Here is a 27099-nt window from a genome sequence, read left to right as displayed (position 1 = left end):
CAGACATTTTGGGAGAAATGAAGATGATAGGCCACCCTCGCAGAATTGTACATATGTAAGCAAAAGACATTTAAAACCAATCTACTTTTCCTCACCAAAGGGCAGTGAAGTTCTCTGGGCACAGGAGTAATTCACTTATAGTTCTTGATTCTGAAGCACAACATGGAGGTGAGGTTCTGAATAAGTTATGTCTGGCTCTCACGATCTGGTCGCAAAGTCATCATAGCGCACATAAGAGCTTCAGCATCTTAACAAGGTAGCATAGGTCACAATCTGGACCAGTGCATGATCTGCACTGAGACAGTTTCATAAGTTGATTAACAGAGGTTTGGAGTCAAAGATGTCAGCAAGACTCCAAATTCTGGACTCTGGTAGAGCAGAATTACTACAGAGGAAAACAGCCAGGCGGAAAGAAAAAGATGTTAGCAGGGCCCAATCAACAACAATGCTACTTTTGTAGGTCTTCATTTTAGGGACATTAGCAGTCAGCCATGTTTATCTATGTGACTGGAATTGATACAATGCAGGAAAAGGTCCCCTGGATCCATAAGGGCCAGCAGTTCTAAATGACAGCTAGAGAATCACAGAACCACAAGACTGGAAGGGACCTTGAGAGGTCATCTAGTCCAGTCCCCTGCACTCATGGCAGGACTAAATATTATCTAGACCATCCCTGACAGGTGTTTGTCTAACCTGCTCTTAAAAATCTCCAGTGATGGAGATTCCACAACCTCCCTAGGCAATTTATTCCAGTGCTTAACCACCCTGACAGGAAGTTTTTCCTAATGTCCAACCTAAACCTCCCTTGCTGCAATTTAAGCCCACTGCTTCTTGTCCTATCCTCAGAGGTTAAGAAGAACATTTTTTCTCCCTCCTCCTTGTGTACCTTTTATGTACTTGACAGCTGTTATCATGTCCCCTCTCAGTCTTCTCTTCTCCAGACTAAACAAACCCAATTTTTTCAATCTTCCCTCATAGATCATGTTTTCTAGACCTTTAATCATTTTTGTTGCTCTTCTCTGGACTTTCTCCAATTTGTCCACATCTTTCCTGAAAATGTGGTGCCCAGAACTGGAAACAATACTCCAGAATTAGAGGAGAGAATGCTGATCACATCCCTGAATAGTACTAAGCAGAGGAAAGAAAGAGACACAAAACAATAGAAGACCCAGTTTCTTCCTTGAGGGATCCAGAAACAATATGGGCAGTGGTGACAGCTGTGGTACTGGGCCCTGAGACAGAGAGTCTGAGTGAGGCACTGTGATGCTCTAGTTGTTATGCATAGCCATTTGGACCCATCAGACACAGAGCGAAGCAAATCTCTTGCAAGCTCCTTAAGCACAGCGTGATCACTGAACATCAGAAACTGGCTAGCTGGAAAGAAAGCACCCTAAAAACCCAAGAGAAACTTACGCATTAAAATAGGTAAGATTCAAACCATACCAGTGCTGCATCAGAAGGCAGAACACAAGTTTTCAGTTACTGGAACAAAATCTCCTGGTTAGCAAGATTTAAATGTAAAATTCAGCAAAGACCATATGGGAAAAAAAATCCTGAATAGCAAACATATTCAGGCCCAGGGAAGATCAATCTTGGTGCTAAGAAATAAACAAAAACCAGACTAAGCTTGTCTAACACTTTTAAAGGGACATGGTCACATAATAGCTGGCACCTTCTTACTGTTTTATTGTAGTACTTTCTTAAGAGTTTGAGAATTCTTATAATGATTTGGGACTAATCCTGCTCCTATTGAAGTCAATGGGAAAACTCCTGGCAAATGGAGCAAACTGGCATTGTTTCAGGTTTACACTAGTGCAACTTGGCCCCACTGACTTCACTGGGACCAGAATTTGTCTTTTTGTCCTTTCCCACTTAGCAACATTGATTTTCCCTAATGTTTGGAATGGAACTGAAATGAAAATGGCTGTACTCTATACTAACAAAGTGCCCTGTCATACTGATATGTAACTGAAAATGCTGACACAATGGTAACTGATATCAGTACATTCTGAGAATAATGTTAGTTTACTGTTGCTGTAGGAATCATCACAGGAAAAACACACATCGTTCCTGTAGGGTCTACAAAAAACGTAGTTATTTGGGGTTTGGTTAAATTTCTTGGTGAAGAAATGGCAATTAAATTATAAACCAAGCTAGTTAGTATCCAGAGGATTTTATTCCCCAGTTTATAACAACGTTAAACTAGGTCAAAATGTGAGATTAGATCCAGTCAATGCCTCTTTAATAAGGTAAGTTGTGTCGTGTTAAAACTCTCTTCTCAATAACCTGTGACCACAAATAGAAAAGAGGCTCCAGACAAAACAATGACAACAGAAGGGCTTCCATAGCCAGGCCACAGCATCACCATAAACTTCAAATGTAACAAAATGTGTCGTCCCAGGAGAAAAGAAGAAATTAACAGCACTTAAATCACACAAACGCTCCTTGGGCAACCAAGTTACCCAGGGAATTGAAAGATCAGGTGGTCAAACATAACCTCCAGAAAACCCCATCATGTCCTCAGATTGTTGCTGAAGAAAGTTCAGAGGGGAAAACCAGTGGCTGAGCAGACTGGGGAAAGGGAAAATGAGGGGGAGAAAAGGACCACTAATGGAGAGCTAGGTGCAGACACTACTAGTGTCTGAGAAAGGCAGTAGTCACAGAGCTAGGAAGATATGCCAACCCCAAGAACAGCACTGCCGCTCGGCATTTAAGGGGCACCAGGGATTCTAAATAAATCAACAAGTCTACAGATCCTGGTTAATCTTAATTTAAGAGTACAAAAATGCATTTAAAAAAATTGGTCCAGTGCACACAGAAAAGATATAAGAACCCAGGAGGTTGCAAGGTCAAATCCATGTACAGGTCTTAAATGCTGTGTGAACGCAGCAGCCATTGGCTTCAGTGGGAATTTCCTCAGTATCTTGCAGGATTGGGCCCTAGCTGTGTGACTTTGGTCAAGTTAACGGTCCATTTTGTGCCTTTAGCATCCCAATTCTAAAAAAGGAGTAAAAGACTAAACATTAGAAATTGTACATCAATTGAGCTACCCTAGATATGACCAAAAAAAGGCCTAACCTTCAAAGTAGCTCCATATAACAATCACTAGAGTCCTGTACACCAGCCTGCATCTATTGTTATTTATAATGCAGTGGTGCTCAAAATGTGTTAGAAGCTGTATGAACGCATATCCGGAGACAGTCCTCTTCCCAAAGAGCCATCTTTCTTTTCTCAAACTCCTCAGAGCACCACAGACAAGCGAGGGTAATCACCCTTATCCACTGAAGAGAAGCTGAATTGATAAGACCGGCTAAAACAGTGTAATAAAAGAGCACCTTGATCCCCAAGAGAGGACAAAATAAGGAGTGCTAGGACAGAGGTGGCAGCGAGTATCAAAGGGAAAATGAAGTGATGTGGATGGGATGCTCACACAAGGTTAACCAAGATCAAGATGGTGATCGATAAGAACGAGAAAGACAGGAAGCCATGGGGAAGACAGAAAAAAAAATAACTATACTGAATGGGAAACATTTAGCTGATCAGAAAATTAGCACGTTGAGTTAAGCCAGAAGATTCAGAAGTCAAAAGAATGTGATAAAGGACGAACAAGAGAACTGATGTCAGTTCTAAAATCATCAAGAACTGTAAAGTCCAGATGTCCCGATAACCAAAATCATAATATTCACTGAGAGAAACCATAGCTGTTCTCCAGTTATTGGTAAGTGCAAGCATACACACCGGGCCATCGTCCTGCTCTCACCAGGACACAGAGGCCAGGTGGTGCTGGGCACTGCAACAGTGCTCCATGCCGCCCTGGTGCTACGCAGATTCTGAGAAGTCTGCATCCTCACCAGGGTAGCTGCTCCATTCTTCCTTCCAAACCCATTGTGATGTGCTGAGGAGCAGCAAGGACATTGCAGAGCCACACATGTGGCAGTAAGGGAGCTCACATGGAACCATGGCCACTCTTTGGCCCATGCAAATTAAAAGATGAGACAGGAAAAGGCAAGGCGAGTGATTCGCCACCATGCTACTCCAGCTTTATGCCTGTGTAACTCCATGGTAATCAGACCCAAAGTGTTCACAAGAAAAGATTTTCAGAGAATTGACAGAAAAGCAGACAGCCAGGGAAAAAGGGAAAAATCTGACTTGCCCCATGTCCTGCATCAACAAAGGGAAGGGCTGCTGAAAGCTGAGCCTAACTTAAAGTAGCGCTCAATGCTCCTAGATTATTCAAGGAACAGTAAGGATAGTAATATCTTCCACATAAATATATATTAACCTCAGGAATGTATTATCTACAGGCAGTGAAGGTTCGTTATCTAAACTCAATTCATTTTCCGTATCACTATTTTGGAGTTCAAAGCTAAAGAGCCAAAATAATGGGCACTGGTTGCAGTAGAAACAGAACCTGTATGACTCTTCCAAACGACATCACCGGATGCAGACTTCAAGGAGCTCACAGTACGACAACCTGAGCTGCAATTTTTGGCATAATAAAAGGCCAAACACCGTGCATGCAACCCTAATAACAGGTATGGGCCCAGATCCCACAGCTTTTGTCCTGAAACGCTCAAGAGAACCAATCTATCTATCCTAACTGATCTATTAGCCCAAGAAGGACAAGAGTAAAAAAAAAGCTATCCCTGAGTCAGGAGTCAAACCGTCCCACTCCCACCCCCCAAAAATCTAAAAACCCTGCACGCTCCAATCAGCAACAGCAGACGAGGTGGGAAAGCAGGTCATTTCTCAACTAACCACAGGCAGTGCCACAGTACAATAGAACCCCAACCAACGGTGCCCCCGAGCACTAAATTCAGTCATTTCCCCGTCAGTCTCGTTTCTCAATTTCAGCTCTGACTCCTTTATCTTTTATTTCTTTTTCCAAAGACACACTTAGAGATGAACCCATTCATAACTGCCTATCCACAGACAGTTTGTGGCAGCATAATTGACAATGAGTCTGCTGCAAAAATGAAAATGCTGTTTTAATAACCTGAGCCTAAAATACGTTCTGTTGTATGCCTCAAAGGGTTTCAATAAAAAGTCAACCTGTAGAGACATATTTTCTTGGCTTAAACAACAATCCAAAGCATATAAATGTAGTCCAACTATAATGACATATTTATAGGCCAATAAAGCTTACATTGCAGCTTTCATACTTCACTTAAAGGAACTCTGTAAGAAGCAGTGTTATATAAAATAATTTGAATTTTTTTTAACTATAGCCCAAGGAATACAAATTTGTAACTTACCCATGTTTAACTGATAGTGTTTACACTGCTTAATTGCGAAAAAAAAATTTAAAATGAAATGACTCCTCATCTGGCTATTTCCAATTGATTTACCAAATATGGGTATTGAAGTCTATTTATTACAAATAACCCCAAGCTCCTAAATAATTCTAAAGACAAAAATAAATAACTAGAAGCCCTGGTAGTGAATGATTTTGTCAGGCCAATTCTTCTGGAAAAATAGGTTCTCATGTTTATTATGAATAATATTTACGCAACTATTCTATTTTTATATACTGCATTGTTGTTATTCCTTATTTGTACCAACATTTGAAATAAACAGTTAGAAAAATATAAATAGACTTAAGACATTAACTACTCACATGACATATTTGTAGAGAGAGAGAGAGAGAGAATGTATAAAATACACACCCTGAAAGGCAGGGATAGAATTTTTGGAATCATGTTTCAGGCTGAAAACTTAACCTCAGAAATATGAGATTTTTATATATTTAATGCACTTCCTAAGGAAAAGACCTACATAATTTAATAGGGATGAAAACAATAAGTTTCTATAGAAATGTAATCTATTTCTACAGAAATTACCTTTAAAACCTATTGAATTTAATGGAAAATGATATGGGGTTTTTTGAGCCATCGTTTAGAATTCCTTAGCAGGGATATAATTTTCTGTTTAATTTTAGAGGAAGGTCAAATATATCCGATAGGAAAGTAATCATTTTTATTCAACTACATAGGATTTTTTCATAAAGGAAATGTGCATTTCCACAAGGAAAATGTTTTCAGGCAATCATATTGTTTATCTAGGTCTTGTCAACAAAAGAATCAGAAATTTACTAGCCTACAACCAGCATTAAACATCAGTATTGCTAGCAGAGTTCACGAATCGTTTTCCTGACTACTTCAGGCAGGGATCTGTTTGTAAGAACTAGACTACAGACTACCTCCCCTAAAGGCCAGTCTAACACTATAAAACTGACCATCAATTTGCTGTATGTCATCTACAGAACAGAGAAGAAAAACCTTGCCCAAGAGACCATGCTTGGAACCCTACTAGCCATAATTACAGCTAGCAAATTTCTAACCACAGAGTGCACTGTTTCGTTGGCATGATGCGGAGTGTTGGAAGAGTTCTCCGGGTGTGTACTTTACACTCACTAAAGGTGCCATTTTGACAAGAGAGAAGTTTCAGCACAGGCAGGTCAACCGCTCAAGCTTCCCTACTCTAACTGGACTCATTCGTATTACAAATTTTATTGTGTTGACCAAGAAAACTATAGTTCCTCCCCATTATTTACTGAACAGGAAAACTACAGTAGAACCTCAGAGTTATGACACTAGAGTTACGAACTGACTGGTCAACCACACACCTCATTTAGAACTGGAAGTAGGCAATCAGGCCGCAGTAGAGACCCTTCCCCGCCCCCCAAAAAAAGAAAGAAAAAAGCAAATACAGTACAGTACTGTGTTAAACAAAAACTACTAAAAAATAAAGGGAAAGTTCTTTTTTTTTTTGGTCAAGCTAAGGAAACTGTTTCTGTACTTGTTTCATTTAAATTAAGAGGTTAAAAGCAGAATTTTTCTTTTGCCTAGTAAAGTTTCAAAACTGTATTAAGCCAATGTTCAGTTGTAAACTTTAGAAAGAACACCCAGGATGTTTTGTTCAGAGTTACAAACAACCTTCATTCCCGAGGTGTTCATAAATCAGAGGTTCTACTGTACATTTATTTAATCCCTTTAATATTAATATTACATTTAAATAAACCAAGCAGCAAGAGAGTTCTTGTCTATCTTTCAGCAGTTGCACCCATTCTCAAAAGCAACATGCCCAATGGCTAAATGTCTTCTTGTGCCTGTGGGGGGTTTCAAACCAATGATAACCAGTCACAGAGAGAAACTTTAAAAAAAAATTGGAGTCAACTTTTTTTCTGTATAGGCACTGACAAAGCAGCCTGATTCATGACCAAAAAGAAAGCCACATACAATGCTGTCAGTGTTGGGTTTTCACAATTACTTTGTTATAGTTCAGATACCATATGCATTTTTAGTGTAACCCCTCTTTTCAAAGGCTTAACATGCAGCTATGAACTGTGTGTGCTACGTTTGAAGATAATTTTCTTTGGCTCTTGAGTCAATAATACTGGTTTTATAAACTTACCACAAAGGATTTGTTTGTTTGTTTGTCAAAAACAAAACAAGAGAATGTTAAAACTCAAGAGCTCTGTCTGAGAAGCATTCAGATTCTTTTGATACACCAAACAGATGCAAGGAAATGTACATCTAGTTACAAAAAAGAAGAAACCTCTAACAAAAGTTTTGCAAGTGTTTTACTGTAGATATTGATTTAAAATATCAACTTTCAACCATAATGAAACATCATCCTGACTAGCTGATGAAGTTTATAAAGTAAGACTGACAAATTCACCTCACCATTTGCTTAGATGGGAAATGAGAGACTCAGCACTGTTGTAAGGGAAGTTCTATAAGGCAAAACCTCAGCTAGTGTAGGTAGACATGGCTCCATTGTAGTCCATGGAGTTATGCTGCTTACACAGCTGAGAACTTGGCCCACTATCTTCAATTCATGTAGAAGAGAAAAAAATTCTGCACATGGACTTGGCAGAGTATCAGCCTTAACTTTTGATTTCTTACCTTTCATCCATTTATATGCTAAGCTAGAAGCTATCTAAGCTTAGCTTTCTAAAAGAAAAAAAAATGTACTACAGGAAATAAATTTCACTGAAGCACACGTTGAAATATATTTACCTGTCAGCCAATGTGCATGTCAATCTCCCAATAAAGCTAATGGCAATTAGGCATATTTACCAACAGAAGACCAGCTGCCTCAGACGTCATCCTACGGCCCTTGCATAAGAATGTGTCCCATTAAAGGAAATGGGAGTTGTGTACATAACTTCTACAAAGTTGGCATTTTTAGACCCAGATTCTGTAGCCACTTAGGCCCCAATTCTGCAAGCTGATACATGTGGGCAGATCCTGCCTCCACATCCCACTGACATACTGAAGTCAAAGGAGAGCCAGGCAGTGCAGGAGACTGACCATGTGAACCAACTTGTAGGACTTACATGCATATGGGGAGCAAGAAGCATCCCAAAAACTGTAAGCCTGCTTGCAGAGATCCAAAGCATTAGCGAGCCCACACAGCAGAAAAGCTGTCTATCTGAGTTCCCATGCTTCTCCATTTTTGCAGAGAGGGAAAAGTGAGAAAGAAAAGATCCACTTCATCATGAAACCAAAGTGATGGTACAAATGGGTGTAAGTATGATTAATTAAATGGATTTTTTTTAAAAAACGTAGGCTGAATGTTCCAAGAAACTTTCAAATAAAACGCATTGGACTGTGGAACAGTGTCACAAAGGGAGTTGTGGAAACCTCATTACTTAAGACAATTAACACTGTATTGGACAAAGACTAGAGAAGCACTAGTGATAGGCAACAACCCTTCGTTGGCAAGAATATAGGCAATATGATCTAATAGGTCTTTGACCTCTCTCTTTCTTCTGTGATTCTAATTGCACAGAGAGAAGGCATCAGATTCAATCCCATATGATGTATAGCACATACTTGAGCCCAGTGCCTACATAGTTTCTGTGAGAAGCCCTTGTAAACTACCTTTGCTTGCAACTTCAGGATTTGAGCCTTAGTGCTTACAGTCTTAGAGTCAATGACAGTTTTGTCTGAATAAGCACTGCATGATTGGGCTTGTTACCCTTAGAAATACATTCACAGGTAGGCAAACAGCAATTTTAGAAAAGGAAACTATATTTACCAAGATCAGCCTTTTCCTTTAGAATGTCTTTGAAGTTCAGGCCACTGTTGAGTGTGGACTGCCTGTATCTCATCAAGGCTTCCTTCTGCCCATTCTTGCCCAGTTCCATGGTAATGACTGGGTCAGCCCGGAGACCACACTTCCACTTGGAGAAATCTGAATGTGCCCATTTTGCCAAATCTTCGAGCTTCACAGTCACCTTCTCTGAAACGGCAATAACTTCATCCTGCAAGATGTAGTCAAACGAGAACAGAGCGTGTCATGTGTGGCTTATGGTGAAAGATAAGTTTGTAGCACTGCCTCTTTGACATGTTATTGGAAAAGTTTATCTTGCTCTTGGCAGATTACTTTTTCTGTGATACAGAATATCCAATAACTCATGCAATTTGCATGCCATTTTAGTGTCACTGTTGGTTGTTTATTTGAAGCAAATATTTATGTGATAAAAAATGTCCAAGAACATCAGGGCAGCAGTCCTAAAATGTATTTTAAATGTGGATTGCCAAAGTGCATTTTGTATATCCCAAAGGCTTGGATGAAAGCTTGCTTTTTAGGTGCAATTAGCTGCAAATGTAAAAACTCATGGCTGGATGACTAATGGTTATAGCTAGTCCTCAAATAAATGGTCTAAGTAAATCTTAGATTCTTGGAACTCTGACTCACCAGAAAATTCCTGTGTTTATGGTACATTTTCCCTTGGCTTATACACAAATATTGAATTTAACTTTTGTCCTAAAAATTAAATAAAACTGTGATGTAATCCCAAAAGAAATACTGCATAAATGTTATGCGTTTCCCACCAAAAGAAACTTGCATATTCTCATGTTTCTTAAAACTTTTTCAAGAACAGAACTGTATTTTTCCCTCTTCTTAAGCATACATTCTATGAAAAAGCAATTTAACTTCAGTTTAGCCTGCTGAATATATACTTGAATTAAACATCTCTAATTGCTACATTTTTATCCTTCCAGGAAACAATCAACTCTTCTCAGTCATGATGAATAAGCAGAATGTTTTATAGCTGCCTACTGTAGGCAGGGCTTAAGAAGGCTTCAGAAAAAGAAAAACCTAACCCCAACTCCCACCAAGATAAACTTGAGATCTTTAAGTTAAATATTTGAAACAGTTGATGTTTTAAACTTGAACTGACTTATAACACACCTTTCACACCACACATTTCTAGGTAAAACGTGGGTAGTATAGTCACTTTAAAAATATTAACCATAATTCTTTCTTTCTCCAAAATAAACACAACTATTTAGGAATGGGGAAAAAAGAAAAAAAAAGAAAGAAATTCTTGCATGGTTGGTTCTGTATTTTTTGCTTAACACATTCCTCAAGAAATAAAATACTGCTCAATAGCACCAAAAAAAAAGGGGTGGGGTGTGGGGGGGTGGGGTGGGAAGTGTGGGTAAGTTTTGTGATAAGTTACACACAACATGAAACCTACACAGTAGCTTTGGTAAAACGTAGATCTGATATTTCACTCTTCCTAGTATAACACAAAGTTGTTTTATAAGCAGTCATCTTCTATTACTTTTAGTGCAATAGCAAATATTTACTCAAAAATGAGCCTCATACTTGTATGCTAAGTAAATTTTAGTAATGGAATCTTTTCCTTTATCACTGTGCTGAATATGAACTTCCATTGAACAACAAACAATCAAGACAATGTTTTAACTTTCTGCTTATGATAAATGTTATTACTTTGTAAACAATGCTGCATACTACACAGTACATTTTCAATGGATGGTTTCACCCAATTTCATTACACCATCCACTTGAAATAAAAGATCTGTAGTTGCTATGCATTTTATAGCTATTACATGGTGATTATTAAATGTCAGAGTGAAAAAATTGAGTCTGCATGAAGACAGACTTAACAGCTTCTGGATGGGGTCTGCTGTATAGGATGTTGAATGGAATCATTAAGTATCACAATTTCTAATATAGAGTACTTAGAAACATTCTATTTAGCAGCATCTTTCATAGAAATCTGACTTCCAGATTAGATATGTTTTTGGTTAAAGTGTTATTTTCAAAATAACTTTTATGGCCAAATGATTATGATTTCAATTACCAGTTTCTTCATATCCTTTCCAAGAATTGGTATGACTAACTTTGGCTGGCATACAAAGTTAGCCAAGCAAACAACCTATTAACTAAAAGAAAAGTACAATCACTGTTACATCTTCAGTGAATTAACCAGTTTCAGACTACAACCTTCACAGACACGGTACATACAGAAACCATAAATCCAAGAATATTGGTTGATAAACAACCCGTGTGTTTTACTAACAATTCAGCAGCAAACCCACTTTGCAATACAGTCATATGCCAGAATTTAGTTGGAAATTTGATAAGGCAGCAGCAAAATATGGAAGATATAAGTATCAGGAAACACTAAAAAGCATAAATCACATGTTCACACAAAGTTTTGTGTGACAGCAAAATGACCACACACCAGCAACCATGACCAAAGTATTTTATACTTAGTTCTGCCTACATCAGTGTGAACGGCTAGAAAAAGAATCTTTGCAAAAATTGTCATGTGATCATATTAGCAATTTGCAAAATAAGTATTATGACCATAAATACTGTTGTGGCAGCTAATGTAATACAAAAGGTATGCACAGAAAGGCATTTTGAATCAGATTAGCACATAAACCAAGAGTATGAATACAAACCGTAACAAAAATTTAGCCGGTTACTGTGGTAACGGATGCAGTTAAGGATGTCTCATTTTCTAAACATTTTATAGATGGGTGAGGAGGAGAAATAGATCAAAATGCAACTAAGTACACTGGGTGGAATTTTCAAAAGTACCTAAGTGACTTAGGAACAAAAATATCTTTGAAAATCAGTGGTACTTGTGCTCCTAAATCATTTAGCTTCTTTTGCCTATAAAATAATTGTTTGCATCATTACCTATAAAGAAATTATTTAGTGTGAGATTTTCAAAAATGTTCTATGTTGGCCTAACTCTGCTCCCACCAAAGTCAATAGTAAACTGATTATTGTGGGAGCAGATTTAGGCCAATGATGAATGCTTTTGGCATGAATTCAGGAAAGTACCTATAAACACATGTAATTTTAAACACTTAGGATGGGATTTTCAAAAATACCGAAGGGAGAAAGGCACAAAAGTCCCACTGAAGTGCCTAAGTGAAGACAGGAATCTCCCTTCAATTTTTGAGAATCTCACCCATAAGCAACCCCATTAACCTCCATGAAACTACCCACATACTTAAAGTTAAGCATGTACACAAGTATCTTCTTGAATCAGGACCTACACTGTGAATGTCATAGGCCAATAGCCAAGGCCATATCATCCCACAGTAGAATCAGAAAGGGGACAAAGGGACTTGGAAAGTCCTCCGGGTTCACCCTGCTGAGTTTCCTCCTAATGCTTCCTTAGGGGAGTCGTATCAAAGGGATTGCATCACGCTCCTGAGTTTGTTGTGAACAAGATGAAAATGATTCAGAATTGCAGCCAATTGTATCTCAAGGCCCTGATTCTACAGTCTCTATGAAGCAGAAACTCCCATTGCCTTCAAAAGCTCCTCTGACTTCAATAGGAGTTATGTCTCAGGTTAAGGATACTGGAGTCAGAATTAGCTGGGGGCCTAGAGGAAAGCATGGCAGAGGTAGGCAGAATGGATAGAATGTTTTTGGTGTCCAGAGGAGTCAGAACACTAGGAGCCATTGGTAACCCCGTCTAACAGATGTGATGTGATTACTCCAGGAAAGGTCTCCTGCCACTTGCCATTGTGCATAGGCCTTGCCATGACCCCAGCCTGCCCAAACACACCTCCTCTGACAATGCTAATGACCTCACAACTACACTTGGGGACGTATGGATATAGCATTCTGAGTACCTCTGGTGAAGGAGGGCTGGAGGTGTAGGGGCTACCCAGTGCTTAGGTACTAGAGCCGCTATAATCTGTCCCATTGTGTTATTAATATATAAAACACTATAACCTAAATTCTGCAGTCTTTACTCATGCAACAGTCTCACTGAACTCATCTGGGAGTTTTGAACTATTCTCGCGGGCAGAATTTGTCCCTGCACTGATCCAAACCAATGCAGATCTCCATGTTGCTACATTATCCAACATCACATTAAACTGGAACACAACCCTTCAAGTGGGCTCATGAACCAACCATTTATGTTCAGGCACTCCCTGTCTTAGTGCATTCTTATTTGCCAGGCAGTTAATCTTAAAGTAAACCAGGGGAAACAATATTTATATTGGTTCCTACAGCATTTCACTGACTTTATTGCAAATATTTTTATATAGAAAAGGACAGTTTGTGGACCAATAATTATTTTGTTCAGTGTCCTGTTAGAATAAAGATATCCTGACGAGTTTTTAGCAGGGGAAATCCAGATCCGTGTATGGAAAATTTGGGCTTCTGATACTCTCGGTGTTTGAAGCCCTTCTCTGTTTGTCAAGAAACAAACAAGCAAAGAAGATATGTAATTCTCCAATAGGGCAGCAATGGGGTTACGAAGCACGGTGGTTAAAAACAACTAAGCTTTGTCTACACTACAGCTATTCCCAATTCAACTGGAAGAGCTGTGCTGGCAGTGAGTTACAGGTCTGACTTTTACCACTGTAGAGAAATCCTGTTTTGTAATGGCGTCCTTCATGAGCATGGCAGGGTTTTCGAGTCTGCGGCCCTAAATGTTGACTCAACAGCACCACCAGAGGTGTGAACTTTCCACATTTATCTTACTGGGGGTATTAACTTCAAAGCCTACTTGTGGCCATTAAATAAAACACAAACACCCATCTTGACCATTAAAATATAAGGATAAGGAGACAGCTGGGTCCAGCTTTGGTTTTGAATCCAATATTCCAATACAATCTTGTTAAAAACAAGATTCCTGGATTTTTTTTTCTAAGTATTTAAAATAGCTTCTAAGGTTCTGTTGTGAATTTAACCAATAATTTGCCTTCTCTTGATGTACCATTTGCCGGGCCACCTTAGACAAATGATGCCCTGGGCAAACTTGTATTTTGGCACCCCTGGCCCCCGCTGCCTCCCTGGGCTCCCTCCCCCATCATCTCCGGGCCCCACTGCCTCCCCCGACTCCACTCAGTGCCCCTGGCCCCTGCTGCCTCCCCAGCCATCTCCCCATCACCCCCGGGCACCCTCATTACTCCAAATTCCATTCTGCGGCCTTGCACCTGAGGCGCACCCCGCTCCTTGCCTCTTGACCATGGTGCCCTCTGAACCACAGTGTCTTGGGCAGTTGCCCACATCACCCACCCATAAAGCCAGCCCATACCATTTGTCCTGAGTACATTCTACGAGGCAAATAAATTTGAATTAATTTTAAACTGAAAAATACAAACCCCCCTATCTGTATATTTCAATGATTCCTTCCCAGTTTGGGATAATCTGACAAGCCACAAAGTGGGTGTTTAGTTAGCAACACAGTAATATTTGCACAGCTAATTAATGGCAAAAGATACCAGGCTATTTCATGCTTTAAAGCACAAACCAAGTGCATCTTTCTGTTTTGTGTAACCTCCTCTTAAATAAAAACATCATTTAAACATGCTCCCTCTTGCTGTACTTCTTTTTTTTCCTCCCATTCTGTTCACTGTGATTCAAAGCCATTGAAAGTCACGGGAGTCTTTTTCATCAACTTCAGTAGGCTCTGGATTCCTCCCTTTGCAGACCCAAGTGGTTAGCCCTGACATGTGCAATGCCAGCTACGGGACAGACTTTGTAACTCTTACTCATGATGGTGAGCACTTACTCACTCCTACAAGTAGTCTCACGGACTTCAATCAAATGAATAAGTGCACACCAGGGTGAGTAAGAGCTACACAATTGAATGATTGGAACCACAGCTTCAGTTAGAGTGCTTAGAAATATTTATCCTGGATGAGATGGTTGAAAAAGTGCTTAAGTCTGAGTTTCTCCACAGTGGTGTTATCGATATGTTCCACTGTGGTAAATAATTCAGGTTACAGTCTGATAAAAAAAGAAAAGGAGGACTTGTGGCACCTTAAAGACGAACAAATTTATTTGAGCATAAGCTTTCGTGATCTACAGATCACTTCATCAGACGCATGCAGTAGCTCAAATAAATTTATGCTCAAATAAATTTGTTAGTCTCTAAGGTGCCACAAATACTCCTGTTCTTTTTGCGAATACAGACTAACACGGCTGCTACTCTGAAACCAGTCTGACTGCAGAAACTTAAGTCCTGATTCCTGCAGTTGACTCCATGAATAGATAGGTTCCTTACCCATGCGGAGTGACTTCAATGGGAACCAACCATACAGAGTCAATTAGTTTGAAAAATATTCAGTCTCTCTCTCCCCTCAGGCAGATTAAACTAATATTAAGGGAAAAGCAAATTTACAACCCAGATTGATGACTTGGGTATGCATATGTTTTAAAGTTTCCAAAAAGCACATTTGGTTCAAAAGTCAGCTTGTGTGTTTGTCCCGTCAACATTTTTAAAGCTAAACCTTGTGTTTTGTGTCCATTACCAATGTGGAATTTCTTCCCGAAAAGGCAGTTTGGGCCACTGGATAGGATACTAGAGTAGCAGACATGGATTCTAGTCCCAGCTCTCTCTTTGACCGTGCAATTGCCCAAGTTCACACTATCTCAGTCTTTCATCTATTAAATGGGGATACTAATTATGCTTATCCGTCTTTGTAAAGCACTTTGACTTTTATGAATGAAAAGCCATATTGGTGAGAAGGGCCAGTGCTTATGCTGTGCCCTGGGTGTGCCCAGTGCTGTGTGGGCCAAAGCTTCACTGTATCTAACACCCAAACTCTTTAGGGGGATTTCAAATGGCAAAAAACAGATAATCAGTGTAACAAGTTCTAAATACTAAAGAATCAACATTTATCCTTAAAAACAAAATAGATTTTGATTAACATTTCCAAGAATTGACTTGTGATTTTGGAGCCTCACCTGTTCGGTGCTCACTGAGAGACAGCTTAAATGGGTCTGATTTTCAAAGGATAAGTGCTCATTACTTTCTTAAAACAAGAAAACCAAACCAACCAACTGAACAAAAACCAGGCTGCTTTAAAGTTTTCCAAATTGGGCATCTAAAAATGGAGGCTCCCCTAATCACTAGTCACTTTTTAAAATCTTGGCCTTTGGTTTTACATGGCACCTTTCAACATTTCAGTACCCAAACCAACCACACATATTTCTGTTCTCTGGTGTTACGTTAAAATCCAAACTAGAAGGAACATCTTTTGTGCAAGAAAATGAAAATAAACAGAACTATTTCTTCAAAAGGAGTTGATTTCTCCATGATGCAAGTAATGATAGTAGAGTGTCCCTCGAGCACCTCCATGGCTTTTCAAGGTATCAGGCACAACCAAATTATTAATCTCCTGAGGGCATGGATTCCCTCAGAAAACCAACAAATCCTGGAATCACTAACACAGTGAAGCCTTCTTAACTATTTGACATACATTGTTGTATATCTCTTTCTAGACTCCCTGGTTATGAAGAAACCCTTGAAACAAGATGACAAATGAATAGAGATGTTAAATAAATAAAAACCAGCTATGCAGTGACTTACGACTACCAAACCTTTAGAAGATTAAAGAAATCTGCTGTATACCATTTATGTCATCCATAATTATATCTCCATAGAAACATGAAAAACCACCCAAGTTGATTACAGCATAAAAATATTCAACTCATATGAGATTAACTATGCTCTGAAGAGATATATTTATGAGATCTCCATTGCATGGTAAGACTTTAATGAAGGCAACATTTACAAATTTTTCCTGCAACAATGAAATTAGGTTTGTGATAGAAAGAAGTGAATTTCAACTCTGCTTGGGAATTAGATTTATCTCTGCTGCCCCCTTAAGAATATTGATCAGCCAATGGGAATGTTTCCCCTGTCCATGCAGTTATCTAAATCTTGAAATAACTGCCTATAAAAGGAGCCACTTTTTTCTTCTATTCCAATAAAATGTGGCATCTAGTCAGCTTATAATTGCAATACATCTTACAAGACTCCAGAGTGAAGTAAAATATGTGCCACTATCAAGCTGAGGTGTGGGGAGAGGGCTAGAAAAGACACTATTACAAATTATCCTTCTTACGTTCTGTTTTTAACCCAACTGAAGGTGTCCGATTATTATTTTTGGAGGAGAAGTTCAGTAAAAAGGGATGGTACCTCTTTGAGAGCCATTATGCTAAAATATGTCATTGTTGTCTAAGCAACCGTCAGAGCCTCCTGAAAGCACAAAACCCTATATTGCCCGCCTCAGCAGATGGTTGGAATGCTTACATCGAAGGAAAGAGAGCAGGTAGTTAGAACAGTTTAAAGCAGATTATTATTATTATTTTTTAAAGAAAAATTAACTCTTGGAAGGCAGATCACCACAGGGAGGCTTGGTGCGACTGTACAACTTTATTGTAAGCGGGCACACAGTGCATCACAACTTCTCACTCACTGCCAATAAGTAGGAGTTGGTTTTTTTTAAAGAAACGAAGGCAGTTTTTAAAAAATTATGGCAACTAAGATATCTCAAAACTTTGACACGCTGAGAATGTTTTCACTCCAGTGCTTCCAGGGGTCATTTAAAGAATTCTGGAGGTCAGGAGTGATTTGAACACCTGCTCGGCTGTCTACTGAATTACTGATCTTGTAACATCAAATATATGGCCTAGGGAAACAGGAGACATACTGTAAAAACTGTTGTTGATAATTATAGGAGACACTGTGTGCCATTTATCTGATCAGTATAATTTGCATGAGAAAAACATCTTCAGCCTTTTTACTGAAACCTTTACCACAGTAGATAGCTGGGGATGCATATTTTACAACCCAGTGCATTGTTGCTGAAAACACATTCACCCACAGGAGCACAAAACACAATTAGACTATTATGGACTACATTCGCTAAGGATAATAGAACTGTATGTTTCATTTTGATATAAAGGGCTCTATTATCCTCTTTATTTACACCTCATGTAGTTTTGATTTTTCTGTAATTTAGATGGAAATTGATACTGCACGACCCTCATGTAAATTATACAAAATTGTTGTTCTTGCCTCTGGAATTGGGTGCACATCTTAGATCGCTTGGTAGATGTTAGGACCGCAGCGCATGTCCAAAGGGGGGGGAGGGGAAGAAAGGGGAGAAATTATCTTAAATGATCGAGTTAATTTATAAACAAATGGAAATCTCGAAGAAATTCGTGCATGCAGCTTTAACGTCAGCTACCAATGCTCTGCAGATTACTATAGATCCCTGCACACTTACTTACATGGGCCCAATAACCATAGTGTCTGAGCACCTCACATATATTAATCATGAACTTATCCTTGCAACATCCCTGTGAGCTAGGGAAGTATCATCCCCATTTTACAGAGAGGGAACTGAGGCATGGAGAAATTAAATGATTTACCTAAGGTCACACCTGAAGTCTGTGACAGAGCTGAACCCAGGTCTTCTGAGTCCCAGCCAATAGCTTTACCCACAAAACCATCCTTCCTCCAGTGACCTCACGAGTATTAAAGGGGCAAGGAACATTTTTATAGGAGAAAATCATTCTTAAACAACCTCTCCAATGCAGGAAGCACCTATCTTTTTGCCCCTTCAAGCTTATTTACTGTGGCCATTGTAGGCAAATACTATTTAAGACAATAAGGCGATAAATCAGCTAGTGGAGTTTATGGCTCTATTCCTGAAGGGTTTTGCTTTTTGGAGGGACCAAAATCAACAATCCTCATCTCAGAAGATGAAGCTCCAAAGTGTGTCCTCATCCCATCTACCATTAATGTGCAGGGTCAACAGCAGCAGAGAGCACTGGGCGTTAGGAAGGTCATAGAAGAGGTAGCAACATACAGTTTACTTTAATGTAGCAGGGCAAAGCTGCCTTACAGTGGCAAAATAGATACTACATTACATCTCTAGAGCACATGAAGGCTTGGGCTGTCATTTAATCAGTAAAATACTTTGCATTTCCACAGCATCAAGCCACAAATTAAGCCTGACAGCAACTAAATGAGGTAGGTACCATTCCTCCCATTTTGTAGATGTGTTTAGTGAGGCACAGAGAAGTTGTGTGATTTGCCCAAGGTCACGTGGTGAGTCAGCGGCAGAGCCAGAGGTGAACTGACTGACCAGTAGTGTGCTTTAACAAGAAGAGAATGCTTTCACTTTCACTTTCCACTTAAATTCCTCATTCAGCACATCATACCCAAACAACCTTCCCACTGCCTCTGGCAGACAGTGATTCCAGCACATACTCTTGCATTCTGAAGGGCATCTGGGCAGACTGCTTGCTTGACTAAGCAACTAACTTGTCAGTCACCCAGAAGAGGCAAGTGTGCTGGGAGTGAAGCATATGCACCTCAAAATTACATTTATATGGCCGCCATTTTTCATTCAAGCACTTGAGGGCACTGTATAAAGTCTAACTGTAAATACATATAGCACAGAAAATTAAGTGACACAGGAGAATTTTAAAAAGCTAGGCTAAAACCTTTGATCTGTAATCCTTAGCCAATTTTAAAGGGCAACAAAGATCTTATTTAATACAGGTGACTGGTGTTGCTCCCATTTCTCTGATCTGCCTACTGGCATGTGTTTAGTTTACATATTTGTTTGCAACTTAATTATATTCAAAAATGCAAAACCTGGGAGCATTAGGACCTATAATATAGCTCCAAGCCTACTGAGGTCCATAAACAAGGCAAAGACACAACATGAGGGATCTGCGTAAAGTAACATAATTAAAACGATGTGGAATTCTATTCCCTTGGCATTAATAGATCTTTTGTACAAACTCCTCTTCATGATTCAGCATTTGCAAAAGGAATCACATAAAATGATAAGGAATGGAGCATTACCGGCTCTTTGTGGGATACCAGTAAAGCTGGACTGTGAAGGGAGTGGGGGCTTTTAGAGGGATGAGTGCAAACACTTAGATTTCTGATTTCTATAGCAACTCCTGGGGGGGAGGGCTTCTGAACAGAAGTTCAAATTGAATTTATATCTGCCAGTGCAGATAGAAGTTATGACCAAGGAGAAAATAGGTTTCACTCAAAATATTTTCTCATCAGATGGCCTACAGATCTCAGGTAGTTGTTTTGGTTTAGGCAAGTTGACAAGCATTTCATTGCTAATTTTGCCTAGTACTGTTACAGTTTGAAAAGCTTTCCTTGTGGATTACATAATTATATTTTTCTAAACAAAGAGTACATTGCATTAGCAGATTTAAATTATGCAAGCCTATTCTTTTGTCTTTTGTTGTATTGTATTCTATTGTGCTGGTAAAACAATACATGCTTTAATTAGCAAATATCTGTAAATAATTTACTTGCTTTTCATACAACGGAACAATGGAGCCAATTTTCACATACATCTACTGAGCATTTACAGTGGGTTTCTTGCCAGAATCTTCCATTGTTCAATATCTGTATCAATTTGCCCATCATTCAGAACCAACACTGTGCAGTGCAGAAAGAAACGAAAGTTCTTAGCTCGCCAGTGGCAGCTCCATCACAATATGCCCTAAAAGAGGCTAATTTGTCCAGACAGGGTAAAATACCTTGAAAATGAAAGCAAACTCTATTATGTATAACCCTGGCACCTTCACATAGAAACATGGATGGCTGCCAAATATTAATGTCACTGGATAAATGCCATAAAATGCCAATGTCCTTCTGACCTTCTGACTACATTTTAGCTACAAAATAAAAAGCTCAACTTGATATGAGACTATCAATCATACCTTCATCTAGTCTTTACAGAGTTAAAACAGGGTGTGAATCCACACACATAAACACAAAGAAAAATCTCTTCAATCAAATATGTATGATTGTTTTAAGATGTGAGGCATTGTTATTTTGAATATGAATGAAAATGGCCAGAATAGGCATTTCAAGAATATTTCAGTTGTGCATTTCCCAGAACTATATCTCTGGGCAACTAATGCAAATACTGCTCCCATCATACTAGAGCTTCTTCATGAATAAAAGCACATAAGAACTTGAACCAGAACATACTTTCTATATCATATGCATATTGTTTGAATATTATTAAAAATGCAAAACCTATGTATGCTTTACTCTCCTGAGCAATACAGTAATTGTGATTAAGGGACAAGCAGCACAAAAAGAGCCAATTTATCTTACTTGTGCTTAGGAATACTATTGTGTAACTAAGCAACTAAAGACAAAATATAGTCTAATTAATTCACTCCTATGCTTATTTAAAAGACACAATTAGAACATTTTTATTTTCCAGCCTGCACAGTATCTCAACATGCTTGAGGGTGTAGCATGTAAAGCCTATTATTCTCAAAAGACAAGAGTTTAATGTTTAGTGCCACTGATCAGGCTGGGAAAAGCGACTATGGAGCGCAGTGGGTGCATTTTACAGTCTGAATACACTGAGAAATGAAAGGTAAGGGGGAAAAAATCTGCTTAAGTGACCATAGACACCAGATTGCTGGCTAATGGCTAGCAACATGTGGCTTCACTGAGTAATGTCATTTCCCTCTTCTTCCTTTGCCAATGTATGTTACTGGTAGTGAGAGAGACATAAATATAAAGAGTGGATATGCAATTACCAAAACCATGATCTTTTATGAGGAATATCATATCTCTAACATTGCTATTACAGGTGTACCTGATTTCCAATGCTGCATTAATCTGAGCAACAATACATTGGCAATTGATGCTATGAGCTTGATTTTTAAAGCACCCTTTAATAATTGTACTCTGCATATTTGTTGACTTTATTGGTGTGGATAGACCTGGTGCAAGATAACCCTTCTGAATTCTAAGGAAGGACTCAGTTCTAATTTCAACTAAGAGAATACCAATCCTTACAGACCTTGAGAAAATCCATTCATATGCAAGCGACATAGGTGGTTTTCCAGGAAAGGTGGCAATACGTGACCATGGGAATAAGAATGCAATCAGTTGCTTAAGGCCCAGATTCTGCCACCCTTACTCACTTACTCATCTAAGTAATCCCATTGAAATCAGGGAGACTCTTTGAGGAGCATGTTACTGCTCAGCATCTGTAAAGGTGAAAGAATCAGACCCTCAATGAAAAAATGATAAATTTAAGAATATAAGAACATAAGAACGGCCATACTGGGTCAGACCAAAGGTCCATCTAGCCCAGTATCCTGTCTTCCAACAGTGGCCAATGCCAAGTCCCCCAGAGGGAATGAACAGAATAGTTAATCATCAAGTGAGCCATCCCCTGTCACCCATTCCCACCTTCTGGCAAACAGAGGCTAGGGACACCATCTCTGCCCATCCTGGCTAATAGCTATTGATGGACCTATCCTCCATGAACTTATCTGGTTCTTTTTTGAACCCTCTAATAGTCTTGGCCTCCACAACATCCTCTGGCAAGGAGTTCCACAGGTTGACTGTACATTATGTGAAAAAATACTTCCTTTATTTGTTTTAAATCTGCTGCCCATTAAGATTTGGAAACTTGTTGCTTTCCAAAACTTTCTGAAAAAAATCAGTCTTGTTATTATAAATTACACCTTTTTTAACAGAGTAAAATTTAAAAAAAAATAGTCTGAAAATACAAAATACTGTCTGTAATAAAACAGGGGTGGAGGCCTTGCTCCCCTTACTCATATGAGCAACTCTTACTCATACAGACTACTTGTGTTAGTAAGGGTTACTTGCATGAGTAAAGGTAGAAGATCAGATCATCATTTGGTAAGAGAGACTGAGTCAATGTTTGATCTCTACTAAAACTAGATTTAGATAAATTCACTCAAAGTAAAGTAGAATTAAAATTAACAACAATGTATTCAAAAGAGTGACATTTCACACTAAGAAAATTAATATTTTTAGCATGTACACTTCCTATCAAATACCATGCCTACTTTTAATGAACTCTGCTTTTCATATTTTTTAAAGAATAGGCTAATTAATGCTGACAGCTTTAAAAACATGAAAATGCAAGTTGTTAACAAGCATTCTTCTCTCAAATATCTTCTCAAAAAAGGTCAATCGTGTTATAGGGCCAAATTATCCCTGCTGCAACTTGTGTTGAAGAGGGTTAAATGAGCAGAAAATCTGCAGAAGCCTTTAACTACAATTCTGTTGGGTTTGTGAGGTGTGGTTAAGCCAATGTGGCATCATCCCCAGTTTCATCTGACTCATGTTAGTGCCACCCGTTTGGAGCTACATGCTGCTGGGGTGTGTGTAGACTGAGCTTGGGAGAGCTTGAGCCAGGGCTGTAGATTTGGGGGCAGGAAGGGTTTGGAGGGGGCAGAGTCAAGGATGCTTTCATGGCATCAGTTCCCTGCAAATCCGTTAGGAACCTTCCCTCCCCTGCCCCATGCCACATCAAATTATATTGATCCAGTCTGCCCTGTTTTATACAAACTCCCACTTGACACTTTCAGTTGTACTTGAGGCCTCAATCCAGCAAAGCACTTAAGTACATGCTGAACTATCATCACGTGATTAGTCCAACTGACTTCAAAAGGAGTAGTCCTGTGCTCAGTTAAGTACTGTATGTGCTTAAGTGCTTTGCGGGATGGGGCCTAGAAGAGTTGGCTGTGGGGCATTTCCGGAACTCCTGGCAACCTGATTCCCTATGGGGTCTCAAAGAGTAGTGTTGTGAATGCCCTAGGACCTGAAAGCTTTCCCCATGGATCTCGGGGCACCTACAGAGCTGGAGGACACCACCACCTTATACTATGCCAGAAGGCAAACCTCACCCGTCCTGCCCAGGTGATTAGAGAGAAAATAGCGGTGTGGTACTTTCACGCAATGTCAGCCATCCCACTTACTCTCACTGACATACACCAAGAGTGCACTGAGAGAACATCAGCATAAGCCTGACATACAGGGCTCTGTTCTGCTCTCGTTTCCATGTCTCTAACTCAGGTTTCATGGGCGTAGCCAGAGAGGTTAATTCTATGACATTAGTACTGACACTTTCAGCTAAGGAAGAGACTGATCCTGCATTTGTTACACATTCAAAATTCAATTTGAAGTCAGCTAAATTTTGTTTGCTTGATTGTATGATGGAGCTCTATTGCCTCATCCAGCATGCTTAACTATAAGCAGATGAGTAGTTCTATTGGCATCAAGGGAACTGCAAACATGCTTAAAATAGAGCCCGTGTATTAGCAAAATCCAGTTTTACCAGTACAGATGGTTAAATATAGATATGGCTGATGGATAAACGGGCCTTTTGTAAAAAGCCTTTTGTATACACCCATCTCTGATTAGCTCAAACATTTGGCAATCAGATAAAATATGCCATCAGTAATTTCTGAGTAACAGAACCATTACGCACACACTTCGCTATTTCCTCTATAAGTAGCCACTGACTGAATATTACAACGGTAAGAAATTGGGGGAGGGACAGCTCAGTTGGGAAGAGGGATAGCTCAGTGGTTTGAGTATTGGCCTGCTAAACCCAGGGTTGTGAGTTCAATCCTTGAGGGGGCCATTTAGGGAGCTGGGGCAAAAATTGGGGATTGGTCCTGCTTCAAGCAGGGGGTTGGACTAGATGACCTCCTGAGGTCCCTTCCAACCTTAACTTTCTATGATTCTATGTTCCTTAGTACTGCAGACACCACATTTAGAAAAGGCTGGCACTCCTAATCCTCAAACTAGTGAGGATGTCTGCTCCTGACAATAATTATACCTCTGACTGGCTTGATCAACAGTTTACGATCAAACCAGTTGCTCTGCTAATCAACAGTTTTACTCACAGCAAGTGCCTCTCTTGACCTCTGACATCACAGAAAACCTTTGATACAGCAGATTTACAATACACATAAAAGTGCAACCTCACTTTATACCAGTTTTCTGAATGCAAGATAGGGAGTTTAAATCCATATATTTTCTTAAACCAATTTATTATTAAATTTATTGTTATAATTACCTGTATTTCAAGAATAGCATTTCCATACACAGAAGACATACAAAGGGTTACAAAACATCTCTATTCTAAATACAGCCCTGCCTGTGCTTTAGGACTAGATGTGGCTGTCATTTACATAAAAGAATTATTACTCTTGTTTAGTGACTTAAAATAACTGTGCTACATACTAATACAATATGTAAAATGTTTCCTTAAGTAACACATTGCCAATCAGTATGCAGCCTTTTGTCTTTTAGCTGCACATTTATGAACAGGTTTTATCATTCAAAACTATTTAAAATCAATGATAAAAAATCATGTCAATGTATATAAACAAGTTAATGGAGTAAGTGAAAACAAAGTACATTTCTTAATGGGAGTGTTATGTTGCCCTCTCTAGGCCCTGGCTCTAAATGCTAGTTTCTGTAGGCTCTCTGCCAAAGAAGTATCTCTGTGAGCTGTTGCTATTTCTTGCTGCGGCTGCTACTCTGCTAATGAATGACTAACTTAGGCCAGAGGGGAAATGACATCATTGGGATGTAAAATAGACCTGCATTAGGAAACTTTCTACCTGCTTTACATTTGTCATAATTATTCTATACAATTCAATAATCATTTGCATAATTCCAAGGCATGCCATTATCTCAAATGAAAATTGTTTTCATATGGTTGAATAATTCAGAATGACATCAGTTAAAGCCCTAATGAAATATACAAGTATAATCATACAGCTAATTACTATCAGTGTTTGCATTTTTAAAAAAATCAAATCATGCATAATATTATGAATGTACATGCAGCTGAGAATTACTGCATAGAAGGAACATTCTTACATGTAATGGTAGGATTAATTTTCTCTGATGTTCATACCACAGTAACATGAGCTGATCATTAAAGCATATTAAAATGATTTGTGTCCCATTTCCCACCCCTCTCATCCACAACTCTTTCATTTAAAACACTCACACACACAGGAGTATGGCTTCTAAATATTCACCACTAGCAATTTTAGAACCTCCATCCTTCACTGTCATCTTTTTTTATCCTTAGAAGAGGGTCCTCAATTTAAATTGTGAACACAGAAATTAAAATAGGTAAGTGGTAAATTGAGAAGAGGATTAAAAGAAATGTTTCAAACACATTTTCAAAAGAAGTTACCACAAAATATCTAATAAAATTCAGAATGATTTCCTGTCTGGTTTAGCAGAATGTCTATTACACTTGTAGTCTTTTCTGGATATTTAATCCTCCCCTTTTCCAGATCACAGCCCATGTTGAAGTAATAAATTTGAAAAGCAAATAATAAGTAGTAGTGAGGGGGAGGGGAAGAGAGACAGCTGCACAGGAAAGTTGGACAGGGGGAGGGGACAGAGGCACTTTCAGTGGAAGAGAGGTCAACCTGTTAATGTTTTTCAATACCCTCTCCATGCTCCAAAATGTCTTAATTATTGACATCAGAAAAGATGGGCAATTTAAAAAAAAAGTAAGACAGCAGAACTACATATTTATTTCAGAAGAAGCAATTTATAAGGGAATGTTTGAAAGGTTACAATAATTAAGTAGCATGTACTAGGAATGGGTAACTCGATACTTCGGGGCGGGGGGGGGGGGGAGCTTGAGAAAAACTACAATTAACTCCATCAGCCTATGGACTGTTGAAGGAATTGGCAGCTCGGATGGTATGGGGGCTTATTGCGGAGATAAGGAAGGCTTCCAGTCATTTCCCCCCATGCTTGCACTTTAGGCAGCTGAAATATTATTGCAGCCACATCTGGCTATTTCTGAGCGCTTTTGAACTGGCCATCTCTCCGCATAAACATAGCCCCGTTTGTACACCACACTGAAATAGTTCCTCAATAACAGTGCAGTCAGCTGACTAGAGTAGCCAGCAAAATTGCGGTCATACATGAAATTACAGAGCTAGAAGAATACACTGTAAACGCAATCTGGGCTCCAGACCTTAGCTTTGCAGTTATGGGGTACTTCTAATCAAACTTTCCAGGATGAAATTGACAATGGGTTCTCCCTATTAGAAGTAACTCAGGGGGACTGTAAAACGAAACAGCTTGACTTCAGCATTAGCCTTTAACTCATTCCCTTCCACCCACCGGTCTTTCTGGAAAATGTCCACTTTTTTTCATAGTAATTTTAAACTAACACATCTAGT

The 27099-nt window shown here is 39.1% G+C and overlaps 1 protein-coding gene across 1 annotated transcript in view; it reads right to left on the bottom strand.

Moving 5' to 3' along the window:
* ARID5B (AT-rich interaction domain 5B) overlaps positions 1-27099 on the bottom strand; it is a 145566-nt gene that overhangs the window by 117059 nt on the left and 1408 nt on the right. The window contains exon 3 of the mRNA XM_084633784.1: positions 9046-9271. Within this exon, the coding sequence (XP_084489910.1) occupies positions 9046-9271 (226 nt within the window). The remainder of the gene's footprint in view (positions 1-9045; positions 9272-27099) is intronic.

This window comes from Lepidochelys olivacea (assembly GCF_965140295.1).
Source record: "Lepidochelys olivacea isolate rLepOli2 genome assembly, chromosome: 7".
Lineage (NCBI taxonomy): Eukaryota > Metazoa > Chordata > Testudines > Cheloniidae > Lepidochelys > Lepidochelys olivacea.
The sequence above is the reverse complement of the archived record's forward strand: the minus strand, read 5'-3'. Positions and strand labels throughout refer to the sequence as shown.